The sequence below is a fragment of the Thunnus albacares genome, chromosome 22, assembly GCF_914725855.1.
Source record: "Thunnus albacares chromosome 22, fThuAlb1.1, whole genome shotgun sequence".
Classification (NCBI taxonomy): Eukaryota; Metazoa; Chordata; class Actinopteri; order Scombriformes; family Scombridae; genus Thunnus; species Thunnus albacares.
This window is the reverse complement of record NC_058127.1, coordinates 5,700,716-5,724,337: the sequence shown is the minus strand read 5'-3', so window position 1 is coordinate 5,724,337 and position 23,622 is coordinate 5,700,716. Positions and strand designations below refer to the sequence as shown.

Sequence of the window (23,622 nt, the reverse complement as noted above, 5' to 3'; positions counted from 1 at the left end):
AGCTCAATTAGGCAGCGGGGGGAGCCAACGCAGGTTTGTCTAGTAAAAAAGTTGAACCTGGTTCAACTTTTGCTGCTATGAAATGCAACATAATGAAGCAAGGTGCTGTGTCAGCCAATCACATTCCTGGTGGATAACGTCGTAACGTTCCACAGTTTTAAAAGCTTGTCTGTGAGTATTACAAACCACTGTGTGGTGTTTTGGCATTTGATAAACCTTTAAATGCATTAATCTGTAGCTCCAACTCGACTTCCTGGATCATATTTCATTGCCTCACCGGTACCTCAAACACCGGTACCTTTGTACTGTTCTAATGCAGGACTGATTTCAGTCTTGGGGGAGATGATCGATGGTTTTGCTGCAGGAGACCACTGTTCGCTTCCTGTTTTCCAACCGCAAGTTGGGACATTTGCTTACTGTTGCCATGACGGAGGTTGCGTAACTTTAAGGAAGTAGTAACTACATTTCAAGTGATCATTTTAACCTGAACCATGATCTCTCTCCCTAAACCTAACTAGATCTTAACCACAACGTTGTCACACCATGAAACATAAATATCTTTTAACAGTGATTTGTAACGGTTTTTATACTCCTATCTTGGAAAGCAGTATATTATGCCAGTATGGGTCTCTCTGGAGTGCAGGTACAATCGACCTATGTGGTCATTTAATTATGAGGATGTGTTGGGAGTTAATTAAGAAAGGCATAGAAAGTACAGTAAAGAACAAACTGTTTGAAATGTTTATTTCTGACTTTCAGGAAGTGTGTTTATTCGACAGCCGAGCCGATGGAAACTCAGCCGAAACACTTTAGTGACATTTTGAATGTTTACAAGGTTTGGAACATGATGAAGCACGGGGAGAAATAGAAAGCAGATGATACAAAAAACTTGCAGGGGAGATCAGGAGAGGTGAGGATGAAAGAGGGATGGAGTGATAGACAGACTGGTGGTTATGAGCTGACACGGCAGGTGGAGGGAAGACATGAACAGCAAGAGAAGAAACAAAACCAGAGCGAGGTGGAGAGGTGGAACAGAGGAAACCAGGCACAGAAATAGAGTTAGCAAAAGAACGAGTGAGTCACATACAGCGGGGCGGTGGAATATATATCTTTTTTTTTTCCCATCACCTTCTCTATGTCTCGTTTTTAGGCAAGTAACCTGCATAAGAGAAACTGTGTAGAGAGAATGGAAATAAATGAAGAAAACTGGAGGATGTATCTTGTGTGTGTGTTGCAGACAAACAGACAGAGGAAGGAGTAAAAGAAAAAAAAACAGGAAGTTTGGGACTGGATAAAGTTTGTGTGACATTTTGATAAATGACAGCAATCAAATAAAGATGGTGAGGGAGAAAGAGATATTAAAAGAGTGGGAGTAGATGGAGTTATTTTGAGGAATAGTAGACGGGGAATTGGGGGGAAAAACATCCCAAAAAAGAGAGCAGATAACATACACATTCATAAATGTAAGATAGATAGATAGAAGGAAATTTGCCTGCCAGCAGTTTTTATTGGGAACTGTTTTCTACCAAGTTTAAAAACATGGTAACAGCTGAGCGGTGCTACCAAAACTGAGTAGACCTACATATATGCACATGCAAAATCAACACAAATCGAAAGAACACAAACATTTTATTTACAATTCCAGATTCCCAGTAATTCCAGACCAGCTCCAACAAGTTAAAAGCACCAATACATGCAGACTGTGGAGGCTGAAGCTCCTTCCAACCTGCGTTTCTGACCACTTAAGACCAACTCATTGACAGTCAAATACAGTCAGCCCTCTTTAAAATTGGGTGTATTTTCATCATAACCAAGTAGTGGTTATGGGTGTTTACTGTGCTTTTGAGACTGTCGTCCCTAGAAATATGACACCATCTGGAGCGTCCTGGTAGCTGAATGGTTAGTTATGACCGCAGCAAAAGGAGGAAATCAGATGATGTCAATATATAAAGCGACAAAGTCTGCATTTGGAGTGATTGGCTCAACAAAAAAGCAGACTTTGCCTCAGCAGACCACAGTTCATTTCCTGTTTCGAGCTGTGTATGAAGTTTATTTTGTAAAAACCATAACTACAATCATCCTCTAACCTTAACCCCATTGTTATTATTATAGCCATGACAACAAAGGTCACCTAACTTTAAGGAAGAGGTAACTTTAAGCCTCACCACAACTCTCCAACAAAGTGATCATTTTAACCAAAACCATGATCTAACCGAGTGGCTTTTGGAAAACACAGACAAATGATTTAATTTATTTATATGTACATATATATATAAATAATCTACAACATCAGTCTCTGTTTCCTTTGGCAAACATTCTAAGAAATTCATTCATGTCTGAAGGTATTTGTTATTGACGTCTCATGGGCCAAGATCACCACATTCCTCATTCTTTCATGTAACATGTTGCGACGACGAGGGGTTAATAATGCTGCTGAAGACACACCAATTACCAGAGCTGTTACATTCCTTATAAACCCTGCAGGTCTGTTTCATTTGGACATTTCTTGACCAGCCTTGGCTTTGCAGCAAGAATTACATTTTTGCCAGCGAGCACATGCAAGAGGCAACAAGGTGGAATCTAGAAATGCACTAGATTCGGGTACCAGACTGGATACTGGATGTGGCTGTCATCAGGTCTACATTCTTCTTGGGAAAAGAATGTCGAGCAGGCGTCTTTTCAGAGGCTGACAGCGGTGATGGTGATGATCAGAATCTGTATCAACCACAGTTGAGAGCTCAACACTTTCACCAAGGTGTTTACTCAATGTCCTCCTTCTCTTTGGAGGATGTGAATCAACCCCCCCAGGTACCTGAGAAAACACTGTCCAGCAATCATCTTTACAGACGGCTTTTAAGGCCTCCAGTGATCCACAGACTGAGACTGTGGAATCGCTGGTTTCAAGACACCAAGCACCCTCACTGGAAATTTGCCAAAAATGTCAAAGAAGTGATGCCTCTTAATTGGAATTAACAGGCCTGATGCCTCAGTGCATAAATCAACTGTGGCATCATCATCCTTTGAGATCTCTGACAGGAGATCACACGCCCCTCGGCATGCTCCAAGAAACACTCAGCGGACGCTTCAGATCTCTGAACATGATGAAGAAGAAGAGGGGGGTGGGCAGTGGGAGGCAGGCTGTATGCTGCCCACCAAATCAGAAGTTAGAAACATTACTGGTATTTTCTGTGCTCTTTTTCCATTGGCTGAACAAAACTATTGGTTGGCTGAGTCCACCTCTGCCCATAGCCATCAGAAATCTGAAATCTTGCAGAAATCTTGGCTGACATCGAACAATCTGCATGTTTTGGTGCTACAAAGGATAAATTACTCTGATAATCAGATAGAATCTCTAATTTCATTTCACTGCAGTGTTGGCAACAAAAAAAATTGGGAGATGTGGGCCGATATCCAGAAGCTAGACCAACAAGTCAGCAGGGTCAACTTAACAGTTTGTGTTTTGTTTCATGTATAAATCAAATCAAGTTTATTTATAAAGCACATTTAACCCTAACAACCAGGGTAGACCACAGTGCTGAACAATAAAATAACAAAAGTAAATTAAAACATAACATAACAGCAAAAAGTAGAGAGAGAAGAGATGACATAACAATACTATCCCATATGCAAACAAAAATAAACAAATAATAGTAAAACATGAGACTTTAAGGACACTCAAAGGCCCGAGAGAACATGTGGGTCTTAAGTTTAGCCTTAAAAGTGTCTACAGAAGGTAAACTGTTCCAAAATTTTGGGGCAACTACGGCAAGTGCACGGTCACCCCTCAGCCTTGATCGAGGGACAGCCAGGAGCAGCTGGTCTGAGGATCAGTGGGATGTGGTGTTGGGGAGATGGGCAGAGGAGCTCCGAGAGCTTTAAAAACAAATAAAAAGGACCTTGAACTCAGTCCTATACTTGACTGGTAGCCAGTGCAGGGACGCCAGTACAGGTGTGATGTTGTCTCTCTTCCTGGTACCAGTTAGTAGTCCAGCAGCAGCAGCAGCATTCTGCACCAGCTGCAAGAGAGACTGGGATGACTGGCTGATACCCAAATAAAGGGCACTGCAGTAATCCAGTCGAGAGGAAATCATAGGATTTGTGACAGTCAACGGTTTCAGTTTGGTGATGTTTCTTAGCTGGAAAAAACAACCTTTGACAACAGAGTTAATTTGTCAAATTTTAAATGTTAATACTTAATTCACCTGTTAGTTTAGATGTTATGTCTTTTTTTTATTGTCTTTTCTTGCCTTCTGGTTGTTTCCTCTCCTTTCTTTCAGTCATCCAGCGTCTTCACATCACATTGACGTTTTTGGTTCATTTTCCCCCCTCTTGTCTTGTCTCATCTTGTCTCACTCTTTGTCGTCCTCGTCTTGCGGTTTGGATCTGTCTCGTCTCCTTCCCTGTTGACCTGCGGATTAAAGGAGACGTTTAGCAAAAAGCCTTCACTCATTTTCAACATTTAACCTCCATTTAACCCATGATAAAACCTCTGAAACATTAATGTGTGTGTGTGGGTGAGAGAGAGCAGCGCTTGTATATGTGTGTCTGTACGTACTTTGTGTGTGTGTTTGAATCATTTAAATGTCTTTTTTCGTCTTTAGGCCTGTGATACCTGCAGTCCTGCTAAATTATACATTAACAGTTGCCTCAATAATAAATGGATTGTGTGTGTGTGTGTGTGTGTGTGTGTGCGGTTCAATAATCCACAGCAGCAGCTGAATAATATATTTCAGACCTTCATTCATGTTTTATTCACTCCCAAACGAATTATTGCTTGAATTAATCTATCAACATGTGTTCTCAATTAGAGGGGCTCACACACACACCTGCAGTGCTGTGTGTAACTGTTTTTCACTTTCTTATCTTCATAAATCATTTGTGTTCATCGCCTTACCTCAAATACTCAGTCGGACCGTTGTTTCAAACACACATACAACCTCAGCTGAGTCAGATGATAACACACACACATGCACTCAATCTTCTACAAAATATTGCTAATGTAATCAACAAAATCCTCCGCATGCCAGAGTACAGCAGGAAACTCCGGTAAGACCTTGTAAACAAAAAGAGCGGAGCAGGTGGACTTAACTGCAGCAGACATCAGGCAGAACAAGGCAGAAGATGAACTCATTTATTCCAGACTTGTGAAGGCGAAAACAAAGCTTGCAGGTCAAAAGCAAAACACAACGCAGAGAACAAAGGATGCAACAACACTGAAGTGAAAAACCAGGACTTAAATAGAAACTGAACTAATGAAACAAGTAAGGAACAGGTGGTAAGATACAAAAGGTGGGCTGGGAGCTGATTGGTTGGGAAGACACAGGGAGCAGGTCTAAGGAGACTGATGCAGGGAAGATGTTGAGCACAGGGAGGAAAACACGATATAACCATGCACGAACCGTCCCAGAACTCACACAAACACAAGTAAAATAAACTTCAACATATACTGTAGTCAGTGGTTTTTCATATTAAGGCTGCATGAAGCAACATAAGTTGAACTAAAAGACAACTGCAGCTCTGAATAACTCAACTAGTGTTATAGTTCACTATAGAGCACTGAGTTCCAGTGAGAGTCAGTGTAGAAAGCAACAGTTTCTCAAGTGGTCCTTAAATATAATCTGCAACCTCTCTTATCTGTCCTTCTTCCCACTCAGTCCAGTCATAAACAGGCAGAAAAACCTGAGGGCGTCTGGTGGACTAGTGGATGGACATAAAGCCAGACTGCTTTTACAGACAGATTTTTATTTTTATTTATTCTATTTCTTTATTTTTTATATATTATAATACACCAAATACCTCCTCTTTCTTTTTATCTGAATGTATATTTCTATATCTACAATTGGAGACACAGTATTATTCCATGTATTCCACATACTGTTGTTTATCTGTTATTTATCGAGTCTCTTTTTCAAGGTTTGGTTCAGACCCCTTAGTTTGAAAAGAAATCTTAATGCTACTTACTTATATTGACTTATATTTTAGACAAGGATGGATCCTCCAACTTTATGGCAGCAGTTTGGGGAAGCCTCTTTCCTGTTTCAACAAGCCAGGTCCATAATAAATGTTTCCTGTGGAAGAACTTGAGTGGCCTGCACAGAGACCTGACCTCAACCCCAAATGGATCACCTATCATCAGTATTGGGCATCACTAATGGTCCATTCGGACTGTGCAGGTTAAACCCAGGGTCTATCGATATAAGTCAACCCCAAGTGGCAACTACCACAACTTGAGGCTGAATCCAATGTGGAAGTACCTAAAAGTGCAATCTCAAAAAGCGTCAACTTTTCTCTAGAAATACTAAGTCAATCATTAATTTCAACGAGTCATTATGGTCTCAACCACTAAATTCAGACCCTCTAATAAGTGTGCTGGTGGTTATTTTGGAAATTATTGCTCCTTTAATAAGATTTGAAGACTTGTAGTAGCTTTGATGTCTGCCATGTGGCCGTTTGACAGCTGTGATTGACAGTTAACTCACCTGCTACTCTGTCCAGCTCAGGGACAGGTGATGGCATTACCTGCCCTGTTTGGACAATTTAGCTAAAGTAGCTAACATAAGCCCAAGTGTGCAGCACTCGGTGTTCCCAGTAAGCTAGCGTTAGCTTCAGTCCAAGGTAGCAGGGTGTGTTTCCAGAGCGTGAAAGGCAACACCTTGCACTCCTTGTTTGGAAGGTCTTGGCTCTAAGTGGAAAAGATGGCGCCGACCGTAAGCTTCAGACCAGCTCCAATATAAACCATTAAGTGATGTCACACCTCGCTACGTCCATCTTGATATACAGTCTATGGTCAACCCATCAGCTAGCGGTTTGCCATTCAGTAACCTGATTAGTTCTGCTGTGAGGCTTTCAAGTATGACGCCACTCTTCTCAATTGTACCTTTGATTGAAACTGATTGTAGAGCGTTACTTGTTGCAGTACTATTTAATAAGGTGGTTGCACAAAGAGCATAAATCCTAATAAATAGATGACTGCCTGGAGCAGCTCCACATTGTCGACTGTACCCGCCATGGTCATTCTTCACAGTACATCCACTTTTATTGACATCAGATGCGAGCAGACCTTGACTGGACCCCCGTCTTATGTGAATGGCGACGACACAAGTTAGACCAGTGTCCAACAGACCGGTATGAATGGGTCCAACACAGGTTGAACATGTGTCTGCTGTCTGAAAGACGTATAATTCTCTTGAGGGTGTTAAGTTGGGTTGTTGTAGGTAATTATTCTTATTTTTATACGTCGTAATGCAAAGAGTCGTCCCTCTGAATTTAAATATCTTTTAATCTAGTTGGTTGTTTCATTCTGTGTATTGTGTATTTTTTGTGAATTGATTTTATTTACTGTGTATGTTTGTGGTTTGGCAACATCTTTAAATCAAAACATTATGTCAGTATGCTTCATTGCCTAACTGAGTTGAATTAAACTGAATTGAGAGGGAGTGGAGAGTGAAAGCAATGGAAGAAATAGTGGAACGGACAGAGAGAGAAGAAAGAAAGAAATGGAAAGAGACAAAAGAGGCAGAAATAAACAAATAAAGGAAAGAGAGAATTGGGTTTATGAGAGAAAAGAAAATATGGATCAACAGATAGAAAGGATTAACAAGAGAAAGACAGAGCTAGAGACAGATCAAATATGAATAAGTGAGTGAGTGAATGAGCACTTTCCATATTTGCATATAAATCACAAGCGTGTGCACAGCCAGATTGAATTAGTGTTAGCATAGCTTTGGGTTAGCGTATTGCTTTGTGTCGCAGCACAGCTAGATTACATCAGGCCACGGAGAAATTGAATTAAGCAGTGCTACGTAGCGTAGCCTCAGTTAGCATATTTCTTAGTTTAGTGGTCAAGGTGGATTGCTCAGAAATTGAATTAGCTGGGAAGTAGCTCCGGATAGCAGATTGTAGTTTAATGTCAGGAGCAGAATAAAGTGGAGTGATCAGAGCATGTGACACTGAACTGGCAGATGTCAGCAGTTTTTTTGTTAAGCAGACGCTCTTCAGTTATTTTCTACACGTGGATGTTCCTGTTGATGGTCATCTCAGCACAGCAGGAAGCAGAAAGTGACGATAACACCCCCCCCCCCCCATTTAAATGATTTCTGCTAGGCACATATGTTACTTCATGCACCTGCAAGCTACTTGTGTCAGGTGATATGTGACCCTGAATGTCAAGGCACTTATTCTGAAAGGCTTGTCCTCAAACTGCTGTAGCTCGGATTGTGCTTCATTTGCATGATGCTTTGGACAAAAGCGTCTGCCAAAATGAATAAATGTAAATGTAAATTTAGACAGTCCACAGGTGGATGTCGAGCTGGAGATGGGGCTGATAAAATGCTCTATGAGCAGAATAGCAGTTATCAGGTGCAGAAACAAGCTCTTTCATACTCAGTACGGGCAATTCAGAGCCTCCAATTCAGCTGCTTTGCATGTCTTTGGACTGTGATGGAAACTACGTCTAGAGGAAGATAAGGCACAACATGAAACAAATTTCTCTTCTCATCTGAGGATCAGAAACATTTATTACTTCTGAAAACTGAAAATAAACAGGAACAAATAAGGAAAAAATTAACAGCAGGCTCCCAAAAAGAAGTTATTTGTAAGGGACCATGTGCAGTATTGAATATAAATGTTACCATTTGATGTACTAGAGTTAGTTGAAAGGTCATTTTCATCCGCAAACAAGTAAAGTCTATACACAGTAACAGAACGGTACTGAACAAAAAACAACCGGGACACGTAATAGAAAGTTATACAGAGTAGCACATCACACACACTCACAATGTCAACTAAAAATTACACATATTTGTATAAACTAGTGCAGTGCCTGTTCAAAATGTGCCTGTTCGGAACGGGCTGATTTCTTATTATTTCTCAAGAGCCGCATATGTATGTATCAATGGACAAACGTATCAATTAAAATGATAAGGATTCAATAAATTAAATGGTTTAAATTCAGACAGAAACTTCACCAGTGAGACTAAACTGAGGTTGAACCGTAGAAGCAGTTTACGGCCCTCCATTGGTTGATTCTGCTGCCAGTCAAACGTGTCTCTCCTCCTATTGGCTAGTTTTACTGCCTCCGCTTGTTGTAGGCTTGTTCGTCTCTCTCGGGCAGTTTAAGTGAGCGGGGCACATGGTTTGTCCTGCTTAGCAAGTCAGAGCCCAGAAACCCCACCCCGCTGTGATGTGACGGTGTTTGTATCAAACAGCCCCTCGCTGCACTCACTTGTTTCACTTGTTTATTCAAAGTTTATTAATATTAAACGTGTCGGGTGTCCTAATTGCACCAAATTCACCACTGCACCTCCTTGAGTCCCCAGCAATGCACCCACCAAGTGTGGAGTCGATCGGATGAACAGTACAAGAGATACGTGAAGGACATACAAACACACAGACAGAGATTCCTTCCTTTAGTAGATCGATGGGAAAACCAATCAAATGTAGACTCAGAAGCCGTAGAGTTGAGTAGCTTTCAGCAGATTTTTATAATTTGGCTTTAAAGCTACTGATAGAATTGCACTTTTGATAGTTTCACCACCACAACAACAACAAAGACCACCATGCAGATTAGGAAATTAAGAATAAGAAACCTGCCACCAACAGCGGATCACACACATGACACTCACACACTGAGTGAAAGGATAAAAACAGTAGATTTAAAAACAACAAACTACAACTGCAAGCAAAATGGAAAATGTAGGTGAATACAGTGCAGACAGGTCTGGTGATTTTTAAGGAAAGTAAGAGGAATATATTTGACTTTTAAAGATAATTGTTTTTATATCTTTGCCTTTAATTTGTCAGTTTTGAAAGTGCAGAGAGACATGAAACAGGGGGTAGAGAGATGGTTATGACCTGCAACAACGACTGAAATCAAACACTAATAACAGGAGGCGAAGCAGAGCAGCAGCAGCGGCGAGTTCTCAGCTTGTGTGTCTACACAGGATGCATTCAGGCAAAGTGATGAGTGTAGGTCACTCGCATTTTGGAAGCGCTCAGAGCTCATTAATTAAAATCTATTCTGTCAGACACACATGAGACAGATGACTGGAAAACATGGCTGAAACACTTTCTCTGTAGGCGTTGTACGGTATGCAGACGGCGTCCTTTTTAAATGCTTTGTGGGCTGAAATATAACATAAAACTCAGGTTTGATCCCTCGTCAACAGTCATTGTGTCCATCATGTAACTTCCTGAACGTCCTCGCTCAGCAAGTTGCTGCAACTGTACAACAGCGGAAATGCAAATGCAACATAAAAAGCCTCGCATTCATCTCGCAGCACTCCAGGCTCCTGTTTCATTCAGTAGGTTAACATGAGTCATCAGAACTCGACTGAGCCTCTCCATGAAGAGTTTCATTAAAAAAAAAAGGGGGGAGAGCTTTTTTTGGAGAGCTAGGTTTTCCACTCGGCTAATTCCCTTGTCTGTACCAGTTCCCCGGAGTATCTGCTGGATGACTAGGTGCATTTATTAGTGATTCAACTTATATCTTCACTGATGACTCCAGAATATTTTTAGCAATTTATAAGCAACACTCATTTAATGTTGGCAACTACTTCTTCTCCCTTCAGCTATGATACACAGCTAATATTCTCATTTCTGATTCATTCCTGTATGTTTGGTGATTGATTTTTAAAATGTCACTGGAAAGTGGGCTGCCAGCAGTGCCGGATTTCATGGTATATGTTGTTCTAGTTGTTGTTATTGTGTGTTGCTGTGGCTGCATGTGTTGCTGCGTGGGTGTGAGGGAGGTTTTTTTTTATTTTTTTTTATGCTGTCTCATTTTGTTCCTCTATCTTTGGCGGTGAGATTTATGAAAGAACAGTAGCAGTGAAATCTTAACAAACAACCTTACATGTTCAAACGGTGACTTAAAAAGACTTCTGCAATCAGAAGATACAGGTTTCCTTTTTCAGTGTTTAATTGCAATCAATTAACTCATTCTTGAATTGAAGTTATTAAAAAATAATTGATTAAATTATGCATTTAAAGACTCAAAAACAATCAAAAATGATCATTTAATTTACAGATTGCAGTGATTATCAAATAAAACTTTCATGTTTTATTGTTGTACTAAATCAAATCAGAGTAGATTTAATGTGACTCTTTTGACACTGAACAGAAAAAAACGTTTTAAACACACTGTAATAATTCTGTTTCATTATTGTATCCTTAAATTATGACTTAATAATTGGAGGTTAATTTCCTAAAGTTAATTTCCTAATCCCCTATACTAATGTGTTTGCCTTCTCCCTCTTTAATATTTAAGATGTGTTCAGACCGTTTATTCACTCCAAACAGCCAAAATACCAACAGTACATTAGCTGTAGGCTAGCTGTTAGAGACTAACTTCTTTCTGTTATTTCTCTCCAGTCTCTCTCTCTTTTTTCCTTTCCTCTCATTATGTTTATGAATCAGATTCTTACATGTAAAATCTCAGAGTCTTTGCATCAATTTATGCCACTCAGCATCAAATTTGCGTCTACTTGCATCTTTCCATTGAAATAGGTTTTTCTTGCCATAATCAATTAGTCAAATCAGGTAGATATCTTTGGATATTATAGACTTTTTAGTGCCAAAGTTCCTCTTTTTGTTACTATACTTCCACCACAGCTCAACAGGGAAACACAAAGAGGGAATTTGATGCTAAAAAGACTGTAAATGTGTCAGATATCCACTTGATATGACAGACTGCACATTTTTGCACTAAATGACTGTGCGGACACACTGTGGATTTTGGCCTCCATTACTTACATTGAAAGCACATTTTGAAGGATCTTTTAACAGCCAGTATGAACAGGAGGAACGATTACAGCAAGGAAAACCTCTTTCAATGTCCATTTGGGCTCCTGACTGCTGTTTTAAGACCCGTCCTTTAATATGCAACCATGTGTTCTGGCTGAAAACACAGTTATGGTTTCCATATTCACAGAAATGTTAAACAAGGTTCAACTGACAAAAAAAACCCGCAGCAGAAGCTTATTTACTGATGATAATTAAACATTAAATCCGTTATTCTGGTGGCGAACTACAGACTCTGTAACTGTGGGATGAATCTACTTACTGTTAAAAAAAAAATAGTTCAACTTTTTTTGGGAAATATGCTTATTTGCTTTCTTTCCGAGCGTGAGAGGGAAAAAATCGATACGACTCTCATGTCTGTCCAATAAGTATGGAGCTGGAGTCAGGACATGGTTCGCCTAGCTCAGCAGAAATATTGGAAACAGAAGGAAACAGCTGGCCTTGCTTGCTCCAAAGTCCAAAAATAAACCTACTGTACCATTTTCTGATTTCACTCTCGAAAAGAAAGCCGAAATATTTCAAAAAAATTGAACTATTCTTCAATTTAAAAGGTAGTTAATGTGTTTTTCCTCTCAATAAAAGTCCCTGTTTTTAAATAGTACATTTATAGTTTCTCCTCAGATGTTCTTCTGGGTCTAAGGTTGTGTTACATTACAAGAAAAACCCCTTGTTAACTCTCCTCCAATTCGTTTTGCGACACGTCTCTCTCGGCCCCCGAACAGCACATCACCGGCGTTATGTGAAGCTGCTATTGGATTAGCATGAACAAGTGTGGTTTCTGTGCTTCAGGCGCACTGAGATTAAGTTTAAGACTTTATCCTCTGCAGTTTTCACACCACTGACCTGGCGTGTTCAGAGGGAGAGAGAGAGTTGAGGGTTTTTGGAAAGTGAGGGAGGGGGAGCAGTGCAAGAGACAGACCGTGGTAATCAATTTAACATGGGCTGGAAATTTATCATGGTGGTGCAGTGGCTCTTTTGCCAGCGTTCAAGGGGAAAACGAGGTGTATGAAGAGAGACAGAGAGAGAAAAAGAGAACATTTAAATGGTTCTTTGTTGTTCTGGACAACTTGGCTCCAGTGAAGGGAAATCTTAGTGCTCCAGCGTACAATAATATTTTAGACAGTAGTGTTCTTCTAACTTTTTGGCAACAGTTTTAACTGTTTCAACATGACAACGCCCTCGTTTCTGGTAGATAAAGAAATGATTTTCCTGGTTTGGTGTGACCAGCAGCAGCCCTATATCCTAGAAATTATGTTTATTTACAACTAAATTGTTTTCAGATTCAAACTGATGATGATGAATATAATCTCTGCCTGGATTATGTATGAAACGGTACATATGTTACATCTCATGTGTGTTTAGCTTTAGGTAGCAAAAGCACTTTTAATATTAGTGAAACATTGTGGATTTAGTTAAATGTTAATAAACACATTGTTTCTCATTCTTCAAGTCACTCCAGAGGGGTTAGGGTTATGGTTAGGGTTAGAGTTAGGGCCAGGGTTAGGGTTATGGTTAGAGTTAGGGCCAGGGTTAGGGTTAGTGTGTCAGGGCGTTAGGGTTAGGGTTGTGATCTTTCTGTCATCTGAACCAAGTGCTGCCAGTGTCTAAACATAACCATAGAAGGTGTGACAATGCTGTTGTCAGTATATATTTTCCCACTAGATCGGATATTTTGGCAGGAAAGCTAATTGAAAAAAGTCTCTGCACACCTGAATATGCGACAGGTGCATCAAAGGAAAACACAACTTGAATAAAAATGAGAAAACTGTCTCAGTTACTGCTGAGATATTTATTAGTTCACAACGTTGCGAGCTGTCCGGTACATGCATGTACCTGATGAAGGTCAGACAGACTGAAGCATCTTAAACTAATAAATATTCCAGCAGTAATTGAGACAGTTTATGGGAGTTTTTCTCATATCTGCTCAGACATTAGAGTAGAGAAATCTTTATTCATTTTGCAGCAAACAGTTAAAAACATAAAGAAAATTAAGATTGAATCCTAAAACACACACAACTAAAAGGACGTACAGGTTCAGTACTATATAGCCAGAACATACAATAGTTCTTATCAGACATAACAGTAGCAAACACACAGTGAATCATTCCTAGTCCACATACCCTCCAGTTACAAGTTCAAACTTCAAATAGCCTCTAGGACAAAAGAGTGAATATATCTATTCCTGCTGTTTCTAAGCATCCTATACCTACGGCAAGACGGAAGGAGGGAAAACTCAGAATAAAGAGGATGAAGAGGGTAACCTGAGCGTTCATAATGACGCTCTTCTAATGAAATACACTGTCACTCAACATTTTACTGATAGATTTTTGTGACTTTCCAGATACATTAAAGGTTCTGTTCACATGCATTAATTGTTTTTTTATTGCCACTGAGTGAACGGGTAGTAATGTAAGGTAAAAACTGACTGACTGGGAGCGAGAGATGCTTTGCTGAAACACAACATTAGAGATCTTTTATGTAATTATGAGACGTGTAGGATGTTGACTGCAGCTCATTTAACAACCACACATGTCACTGATGAGAAGGAATTTCTGATTCCTACATAAAGAACCTTTAATTAACATCATTTTTATGTTGACAGAAAGCACAAATTCGCCCCACATGTATGTATTTACTGTTAGTTGTTGCTTAGTCCCATCTCTCTTCTCTGCTCTGCTATCTTTTCGTGCTGCTTCTACTTTTGCTGGACCCACTAATGTCTTTGAGGCCTGAAATTACTAATGTTCACTAATGTTCTCGTTGATGAACGTGAGAAAAATCCCTGAAATCTTATGGAAAGCTTCCCAGAAGAGCGGCGCAGATGTCAACTCTGATGCTATAGTTAAAATGTAGACAGGAAGACGGCGTCATTCCCGTCACCCGTCATCTGACCTCCATCACCGCCCACCACACACACACATAACTCATGACACGCAGGCTGGATACGTACAGTGCATACACCCAGCTGACCTCGCTGGTGCTCTCACTCATGTTTTATGTAATAGAAGCGTATTCACTGGTTGTTGGTTAAAATGGTCACTTTAATAATCTATGTACAGTATGTTATACCACAGATGTCTCATATTGGTTCACTCTATTCCCGCTGAAGACATCTTTCTGGCTCTCTGATTGGTCGGAAAGCTGTTTTGAACAGCGCCATTACATACGTGACGTGTTTCTGCCTGAATAGTAAACTATGACGAGGACGTTTGCCGACTGAAGCTCCGAGTTAAATCGAGACTGAAACAGAAAAAAGGAGAGAAAAGAGCAGACTGCTGTAGTTTAGCCGGAGCCAAGAGATCAACTCCCTCATTAGCATACCGCTGCCATAGCAACAGGAAACCAAACCGGAGCCAAGCGAGTGATACAGAGACAGAGGAGAGGACGGCAGAGGGAAGAGAGAGAAGGAGGAAGAGTGAAAGAGAAGAGAAAAGGGAAATGAGAAGGAGGTGGAAGAGGGAGACGCATGAGACAAACAAGAGGACGAGGAAGAGGAGGGAAAAAAAAAAAGAAGGGTGAAGAAGGTGGAGACGGAGCGTGAGAGCGAGGAGGAGAAATGGCAGAACAAGAGGAAAAAAAAGAAGAGGAGGAGCACTGAGGATGAAGAGGATTAGTTATGGAAGAGTAAGGACAGGAGGAGCATAGAGAAAAGGAATTAGAGAAGAGGAGAAAGAAAGAATGAAGAGTAGAAGATGAAGAAGAGGAGGAGGAGGAGGAAGAGGGAGCAGCCACCTTGGTTTGACTTCTAACACTGTATCTCTCCTCCTCCCCTCTTTTATTTTCTCCTTTTTTTCTGCTTCTATCTTTTCATCTATATAATTAAATCCTCTTGTTATCCAGTATCCTCTTTCTCTCTGTGTGTCGCACACACACACACACACACACGCACACACATACACACACAGGTGGACATTCATGACACACAGTAATACATGTACAAACACACACACACACATTTACACATAACCAGATAGGAGCTGTGTGACAGAATAAACATGACAAAAAGTGTGTGTGTGTGTGTGTGTGTGTGTGTGTGTGTGTGTGTGTGTGTGTGTGTGTGTAAGTATATTAACCCACTTTCAGGGACACAAACCAGACTTAAGACCAGTTAATAGGGGACAGAAGTCATGTCCCCAGTTGGTAAAATGTTGATTTTTGAGTCAGTGGTTATGGTTATGATTAGGGTAATTCTCCAGGAAATGAATGTAAGTCTGTGTAAATACCCCAAAAGTGACTTAAGCAAACCTGTGTGTGTGTGTGTGTGTGTGTGTGTGTGTGTGTGTGTGTGTGTGTGTGTGTGTGTGTGTGTGTGTGTGTGTTGCTCTCTCAGGTTGTTGTTGCTTATCAGCGCCGTAAGGCAACATGAGATGATTAAATTGAGTGTAGAAACCCACATGTGCCAAAAAGATAGAAACACTCACACACTCACATACACACACTCACATACACACACACACACACACACACACACACACACTCACACACACATATTCCACAACAGTACTTCCTTCCCAGTTTAGCAAATGTAAACACTGAAAGCAGAATCAATGTTAGACAAAGTTCCCAAGTGGAACATTTGACTGTAGTTTTTCTAAACAGTTCCATGTTAAAGAAGAACAATCTTGTCCTTTCAAAATAAAAAAAAACATCTTCAAAATAGTAAAAAATAAGAGAATCTGTACATGATTTTACCTTAAAGGTACATCATGTAAAACTGGATGATGTAGAATCACTTACATTGAACACCTGAGTTTTGCCCAATCAGTTCAAAAGTCTTCAGGCTTCAGAGGTCACGACATTTGTTTGTAACATTGACCTACTTTACTACTTTACATCGGTCCTTTTATTTATTTATTTATTTATTTAAACTTGCCTTTATGGACAGTGACAGTTTAGAGATGACAGGAAACGAGGAGAGAGAGACAGACGATGACACGCATCAAAGGTGAACCATGAGCGCTGAGGTTATGTGGCCTGTGTCTTAACCAGTAGTCTTTTCATACCACCTTGTTTTATATAATATATAATATATAAGTATATATAAGTCATTTTCATCTTTCTTTTTATTGTTTTTATCATGAGTATTTTACCACTAACTAGAATAACAAAAACCTTTATTTATACAGCACTTTTTAGTAAAAAGTTTGCAGTAACAAGGGCTTTTTGGGGGAAAGAAAAGTTTTAAAAATAGTCTAAAAATGTATTTCTTTTGTGACATGATTGTAAATGAAAATCCCTCCTCAAGATTCTTGAAGTGAAATAAACGTTGTTTACAAAGTTGTTGACAGTTAATAGTTGTCATTTCACAGATTTGTTGAACTGTTAACTCATGTATGTAATCGAGGTGATTGTTTCATAATTGACTCTAAAACTTATATAATATAGTTTTAACTGTTTAACTGCGTATGAGGAGAAACCAAGCTATTAAATAAACTATGATACCTTAGAGAGAGAGACAGACTTCATACATTACGCTGAAGACCTGCAGCTATGAACTTACAGATGGACTTTCTCTGTAATTAACTGACGTGTCTCCAGCAGGTCTGCTGTACATTAATCGTACCAGAGTCCCCGTTTACAGATACTGTAGAAAGTGAAACGTTGGCATTTTGTATAACTGTCCAATATTGACATTCTTGTCAGGCGATATGGTTGGATACCCGATTACCTCCTGGCAGGAATACCAATGAGAACATGACGTGGTCCCTCGGAGACTTCCTGCTCCAGGCCTCTCCACTGGATCAGCACCACGGACAGCTCCTGTGACATTTATTATGTTTTTGGGTTTTTTTTTCTTCCAGACAACAGCCATGGTGGTGGAAATCAGACATAGACTGTACAAATAAAATGTTCCAGGATCAATTATTTATGAAACAAGCCCACACTTGTAAGAAGTACATGTGGCGACCTGCAGCCCTTCGCCAAATGTTCAGCATCGTGTTTGACTGACAGTTTCAGTTGCTTGACCTGAGCGTTTATTTTTTTTTGGCAGTTTGCCTCTTTTAAGCTTTTAGATAAATGTTTGCTTGATGACAGTCGTGTGTGTCCTTGTGTGAAGGTGGATGTGCAAAATGAAGGTGGATTTTTATTTACATCATTCGTTTAATAGGTTTTTTTTGTTTAAAAGGGGAAACACACATTTTATACACACAGCACTCAGTGATAGAAAAAACCTACTGTCTCACAAACCTTTTTAGAATATGATGCTTATTTACAGTCTTGGGATTCGTACCAAGACCAGACTAATCACTCAAGAAACAGACATGAGGGAAGAAGGTAGGGGAAGAAGAAACCGAAAAAGACGATCTTGGCAAGAGAGCGAGGAGATTAAATGCTTTGTGGCTCTCGGTGACTCAGATGGCAGCCGAGAGAGAGAGAGAGAGAGAGAGAGAGAGAGAGAGAGAGAAAAGAAAAGGAGGAAGCAGAGAGGATGAATGGAGGGGGAACAACGGATCAGAGGGAAGCAGAAATGGAGGGACACAATGGGAAGAAAAGGAGAGAAAAGAAAGAGGGACTCAGCTGGTTCTTGGTGACTCAGAGGGCAGCTGAAGGGCTGATGGGGACAAACAGTCTTTGGTGTAATGCCAACAGTATTAATGGATGAGCTGTAGTGAGACGTAAATGGACGCAACCTGAACAACAGAGCAGCTCCGGTTCTGTCAAAGCACGAAGTAACCTTTGGTTTGTCATAACAGCTCATGGCTGGAGGTAAATCATCCGCCGCTTTATCTGTTTGAAGCTCGTCGAGGAGCGTTTGGAGGATTTTGAAACCCTTCCAGTGCTCGTAAAGGCTGATATAGTTCTCGGAATATTTTTTATAGACACCTGAACAGACGTTTACATTGTTCACAGTTGGTTTTGTTCACAGCGACGCAGTTTTGTTGTGTCGCTTTTCTGTTTTTTTTGTGACTTATAGTCTCTCTTCTTTCCTTTTTTCAATTAAAACATGTTTTGTTGTTGTAAAAGTACCAAAAACCTCCTACTTACTTCTGTCTTTATTTGAGGCCAAAAAAGGCCAAAGTATAAGATCTCGTACTGTGTATAATCAGGAGTTTTACAACTTTTAAAGCTTCACGTTTCAATATATCTGCATGTCAGTAGCAACACACCAAATTATGTTTTATCTGTAAATGATGGACAGAAGGAAAAGGAGAAAAACAGTTTTCATATTCTTTGTGTCATTCCTGTGTCACTAAAAATATCATATTGGCCAAAAATGTTGCGTTTGTTGTCCATATTTTAAGTTAATTAGCTCAAGCAAACTTGTGAACATGTTTCAGTAAAATCTGGGTCAAAGTTGAGTCATTAGAAAAGAATCAAGTTATTTATTTATTTATTTATTTTGCAGATCTAGAAAGTCTTTAATATATATATATATATATATATATATATATATATATATATATGTATATATATATTTACATTTGCAAAAGGTGAAACAGTGAGAAAAATGTCACAGAAAAGTGTCAAAACCATCAAATTACAGACCATGTAATTCTCCAGACCTAAATATGCATCTGAAAAACAAGAGAAAGGTAAAAAGAGGCAGACGTATTTTCCATAAACGTATCCACTTGCTGGATGTGGTCAAAAGATCCACAAGACTTTTGATTAATAATCTGATAAGTTTCTTATCAGCAGCGTTAAACCTAAAAAAACACCTTTGAATGACACATGAGGCACTTTTAAAACAGCTTTTGTCAAAGCAGAAGAAACATGTTGTCTCTGTTTTCAAAACTCCAAAAGTCACATTGTAGTTTCAGGTCTTTTTTTCACATTTATCCCCTTTGATAACGATGTTTCCCTCATTTATTTAAAGAAATTGACACCAAACACTCTCTGTCCTTCTCTCTCTCTCTTCAGTTCGTGGCGCAACCAAACTGCCAGCAGCTCCTCGCCACGCTGTGGTACGACGGCTTCCCGGGCTGGAGGAGACGACACTGGGTGGTCAAACTGGTCACCTGCTTCATCATCGGACTTCTGTTTCCTGTCTTCTCACTGGTACGCAAGGACAGGGGGTGGGAGAGGGATGAAGATGGAGGAGAGATGGGGATGGAGAAAAGGATTTGAGGAAGAGAGGTAGATGGGAGGAAGTGTAAGGAGGAAGGACGAGAGTAAAGGAGCTGAGAAAGAGAGCGAGGAAAGGAGAAAGTAAGGAAGGAGGAGGAGAGAAAGCGAGGGATGAACGAGGGAGATGGAGTGAATAAGTAGAAGAATAAAAGAAAACAGAACGAAGGGAAAGAAAGAGAGATGATGGAGGCAAGACTAAAGAACATAAGGATGAATGGAGTGAATTAGGACAGAAGAAGAGAGGAAGGACTTTTTTTTTTTTTCCTCAAAGAAAATTTGTTGCCAGGCAGCAATTAAGCAAAACTCTTATTGGCTGGAAAATGGAGCAGCTGTTGCCAGGAAACATGAGCATAACAACAACACTCAACCGAAAAACCGAAGGAGGGAGTGTTGGTTTTATTTGTAAGGAGCCAGTGAGAGTGTTTGGAGATATTTGCACATGATGCTCGTTTAGGTCGGGGCAGCTGTGGCTCAGGAGGCAGAGCGGGTCGTCCACTAATTGGAAGATCGGCAATTCGATTCTTGGCTCCTCCGGTCCACATTGGGCAAGATACTGAACCCCAAATTGCTCCCGAAGGCTGTGCCATCAGTGTGTGTGAGTGTGTGTGTATGAATGATTAGATCCTCCTGATGAGCCGGTTGGCACCTTGCATGGCGGCCTCTGCCATCAGCGTATGAGGACTAGAAAGGTGCTATATAAGTGCGGTCCATTTACCGCGATTGGTTGAAGAATACAACTGAAAAGTGTCAGTGAAGAGGAAGTGACTTCATCTCAAACCAGACAGATTCAAACGCTTTAGAAAGTAAGTTTACTCGTTTGTGAATAAAACTAAGCAGTAGAGGTTGTTAATATGTATTTACCCGGTTTATTTTAACCAGAATTACTTGAGTAAAGAGTTTAATAAGAAGGAGAAGAAGAACAAGAAAACTTCTCAGACTTCTCAGTATTAGAGTTTGACACACAAACAAAGACTGTAACAGCTTTCTTGACTCAAACATAGAAAAATTAAGAAGAAAATAGATAAAACAACACAGAGGAATAAGATATATCAGACTTTGGATACACACACAATACTTGTAAGTAGATCAATTCATTGTTGGTTTGGCTCCAGACATGAGATTTGTTGACAGTAAGAAAAATATGTCCCATTTCCCACCAGTATAGTTTTACATATATCCTAATTTTTAAACTTGACCACCTCTAGGCTTCAAATGTGCTTAAATCATATTAAAAGTATGATTGTCTAAATGTTTTAACCCTGTGATAAACTGGTGACCTGTCCAGGATATACTTAACACTTTGTTTTTTGTCATGATGCAGCCGTACTAATAGGTGAACTAAATCTAAATACTTATTGTATTGTTTTCTCTCATGTAATGCATTTTCAGGATCAAATTTGAGTGTAAATATCTAACAAACCCATTTTACAATAAGGAAATCACAGATATTATATGCAGATTTCCTTATAAAGTAAAGTATTTTTGAGGGAAAATGTAATTTTTAGTGTTTGTTTGGTTCTTTTTGTACTTTGATGAGGGTGAATAACAAGATCGAGGTTACAGTTTGCATCTTCTCTCACCTTTGTGGTGCGTTCAAAGACACAAAATACCAAAATAATCCAGACTAAGAAGACATGACAAGACTAAGTAATCAGTTTTTAAGTGAGTTATGTTGACTTAAATGTTAATGTGAGGACGATAATTTCCTTCGTTTACATAATAGCAGAGTATTGCTTTAATGTGATTAAGTTATGAATGCTTTAATAATGCATTTAAACACACGTCTCTGCCTCTCTTTCTCTCTCTTCTTCTGCTGTTCAATTCCATTTAAAACTCCACTGGCATGACTCAGTGTAGGCTGAGGTTTGCCAGGAAAGAGTAGACGAGCAGAACAAGTAAACAAGCATCATTACAGTAATAACGCTGGCAAAAACAATAGCAATAACCGCTCTGATAGACAAATCATTCCCCCACAGTGCAAGGTGACGGGGTAGCTGAGAGCGAACACGATCGACTTCTGTACAATCTCTACTTTTTGCTTCACGGTTCGCGCAGAAGTGCATCATTAGAGGGAAAAAATGATATGACAATAAGAGTTTTAAGCATCAGCAAATCTCTGACATCGTCTTTCTTGTTTATTGTAACAGAAAAAAACTTAATTGTGGGTTATATAATATCACAATTTGGAGAAGAACACAGAGACAGTTATTGTTCTCTTTTTGTTTCAGTGGATGCAAGACAGTTTCATCCATTCGTCCTCTTTTTGTGTCTGTGTTGCATCTTTTTACGGATCTTGATCTCTCTCTTGATATTGATCATGCAAGCAGCAACTACCGATGCAGAAATACCTTTTAAAGTTCAACTCCACTGACTGACCCCCATTCAAAAAAGTGTCAACTTCTCTCTAGAAATACTAAGTCAATCATTTTTTTCATTATGGTCTTGCTATATTCAGGCCTTCTAATAAGTCTGCTGGTGGTTATTTTGGAAATTATTGCTCCGTTAATAAGATTTGAAGACTTATAATAGCTTTGGACTTGCACAGAGTCTGATTATTGTTGCCTCATCTCCTCTTTTCATCTCCTATCTCTATCTTCTGTCCTCCTTTTCTCTCCCTTTTTCCTTTTTTCTCCTGTCTCCTTCACCTTCTTCTTCTCCTGTCATGGAAGTTATCTGAAGACACTAAACACACGTGTGAAATAATACGCAAAACACTTGAAAATTATTAATATTGTACAATAAGGAGACAGGACACAAACACGAAGCGAATCATTCCTCTGTCTCGCTATACAAAGCCAAACTGACCTTTTTATCACCTTTAGAGACAAAGAAATGATCATCAATTGGTCAAATCATACAAACTTATGGATTACAGCCAATGGCAAACAGCCGTGAGATACATCTACATGCACTTGTATGTTATATAAGAGGCTGAACAAACCAATGGCCCCAAGCCATATGGCCCCTCGTCCTCGTAGCATGTCTGGCTTATACTAAGACTCAAAATGTTACCTTATTTGGACGTAAGCCAGAAGGAAAGAAAGGTCATCAGGAATAAAACATTCCTTCCCTCAGACGCACTCAGTAACAGAGGAGAGAAATAATGATCTTACTTCACATTTAGTGTATTAAAATGATAAATCCAGTCCTTCCACTTCTTTGTCTGTTTCCTGTTTTAACTCCTCTTCCTCCTCCTCAGATCTACCTGTTGGCTCCTAAGAGCGCGTTGGGTCGTTTCATCAAGAAGCCCTTCATCAAGTTCATCTGTCACACGGCGTCCTACCTGACCTTCCTCTTCCTCCTGCTGCTGGCCTCGCAGCACATCGCCCGGACCAACCTCCACATGCAGGGACCCCCACCCACCATCGTGGAGTGGATGATTCTCCCGTGGGTGCTGGGTATGTATGAATGGACGGATTTTCAGTCTGTTAGTGTGTGTGTGATGCATTCAAGTGTTTTTTGTTTTGTTTGTTTGTGTTTTTTCTCAGCTTGCTTCTTGTTGTAATAGTCCGTTAATTAATTAGTCGATTGTGAGAAGATTAATCTGCAACTATTTTGATGATTGATTAGTTGTTTGGCTCATTTTTCGAGCAGAAATGCCAAACATGTGATGGTTCCAGCTTCTCAAATGTGAGCATTTTCTATTTATACTTGTATTACATTAGTGTAGAATTAATATTTTGGGGATTTTGGACAGTTGGTCGGACAAAACAAGACATTTGACACTTCAGGCTCCAGGAAATTGCAACGAAA

The 23,622-nt window shown here is 39.8% G+C and overlaps 1 protein-coding gene across 1 annotated transcript in view; it reads left to right on the top strand.

Annotated features, from left to right (window-relative positions):
• Positions 1 to 23,622, top strand: part of trpc5a (transient receptor potential cation channel, subfamily C, member 5a) — a 164,128-nt gene that overhangs the window by 100,147 nt on the left and 40,359 nt on the right. The window contains exons 9-10 of the mRNA XM_044342493.1: positions 19,663 to 19,800; positions 23,069 to 23,267. Coding sequence (XP_044198428.1) covers positions 19,663 to 19,800; positions 23,069 to 23,267 — 337 coding nt within the window. The remainder of the gene's footprint in view (positions 1 to 19,662; positions 19,801 to 23,068; positions 23,268 to 23,622) is intronic.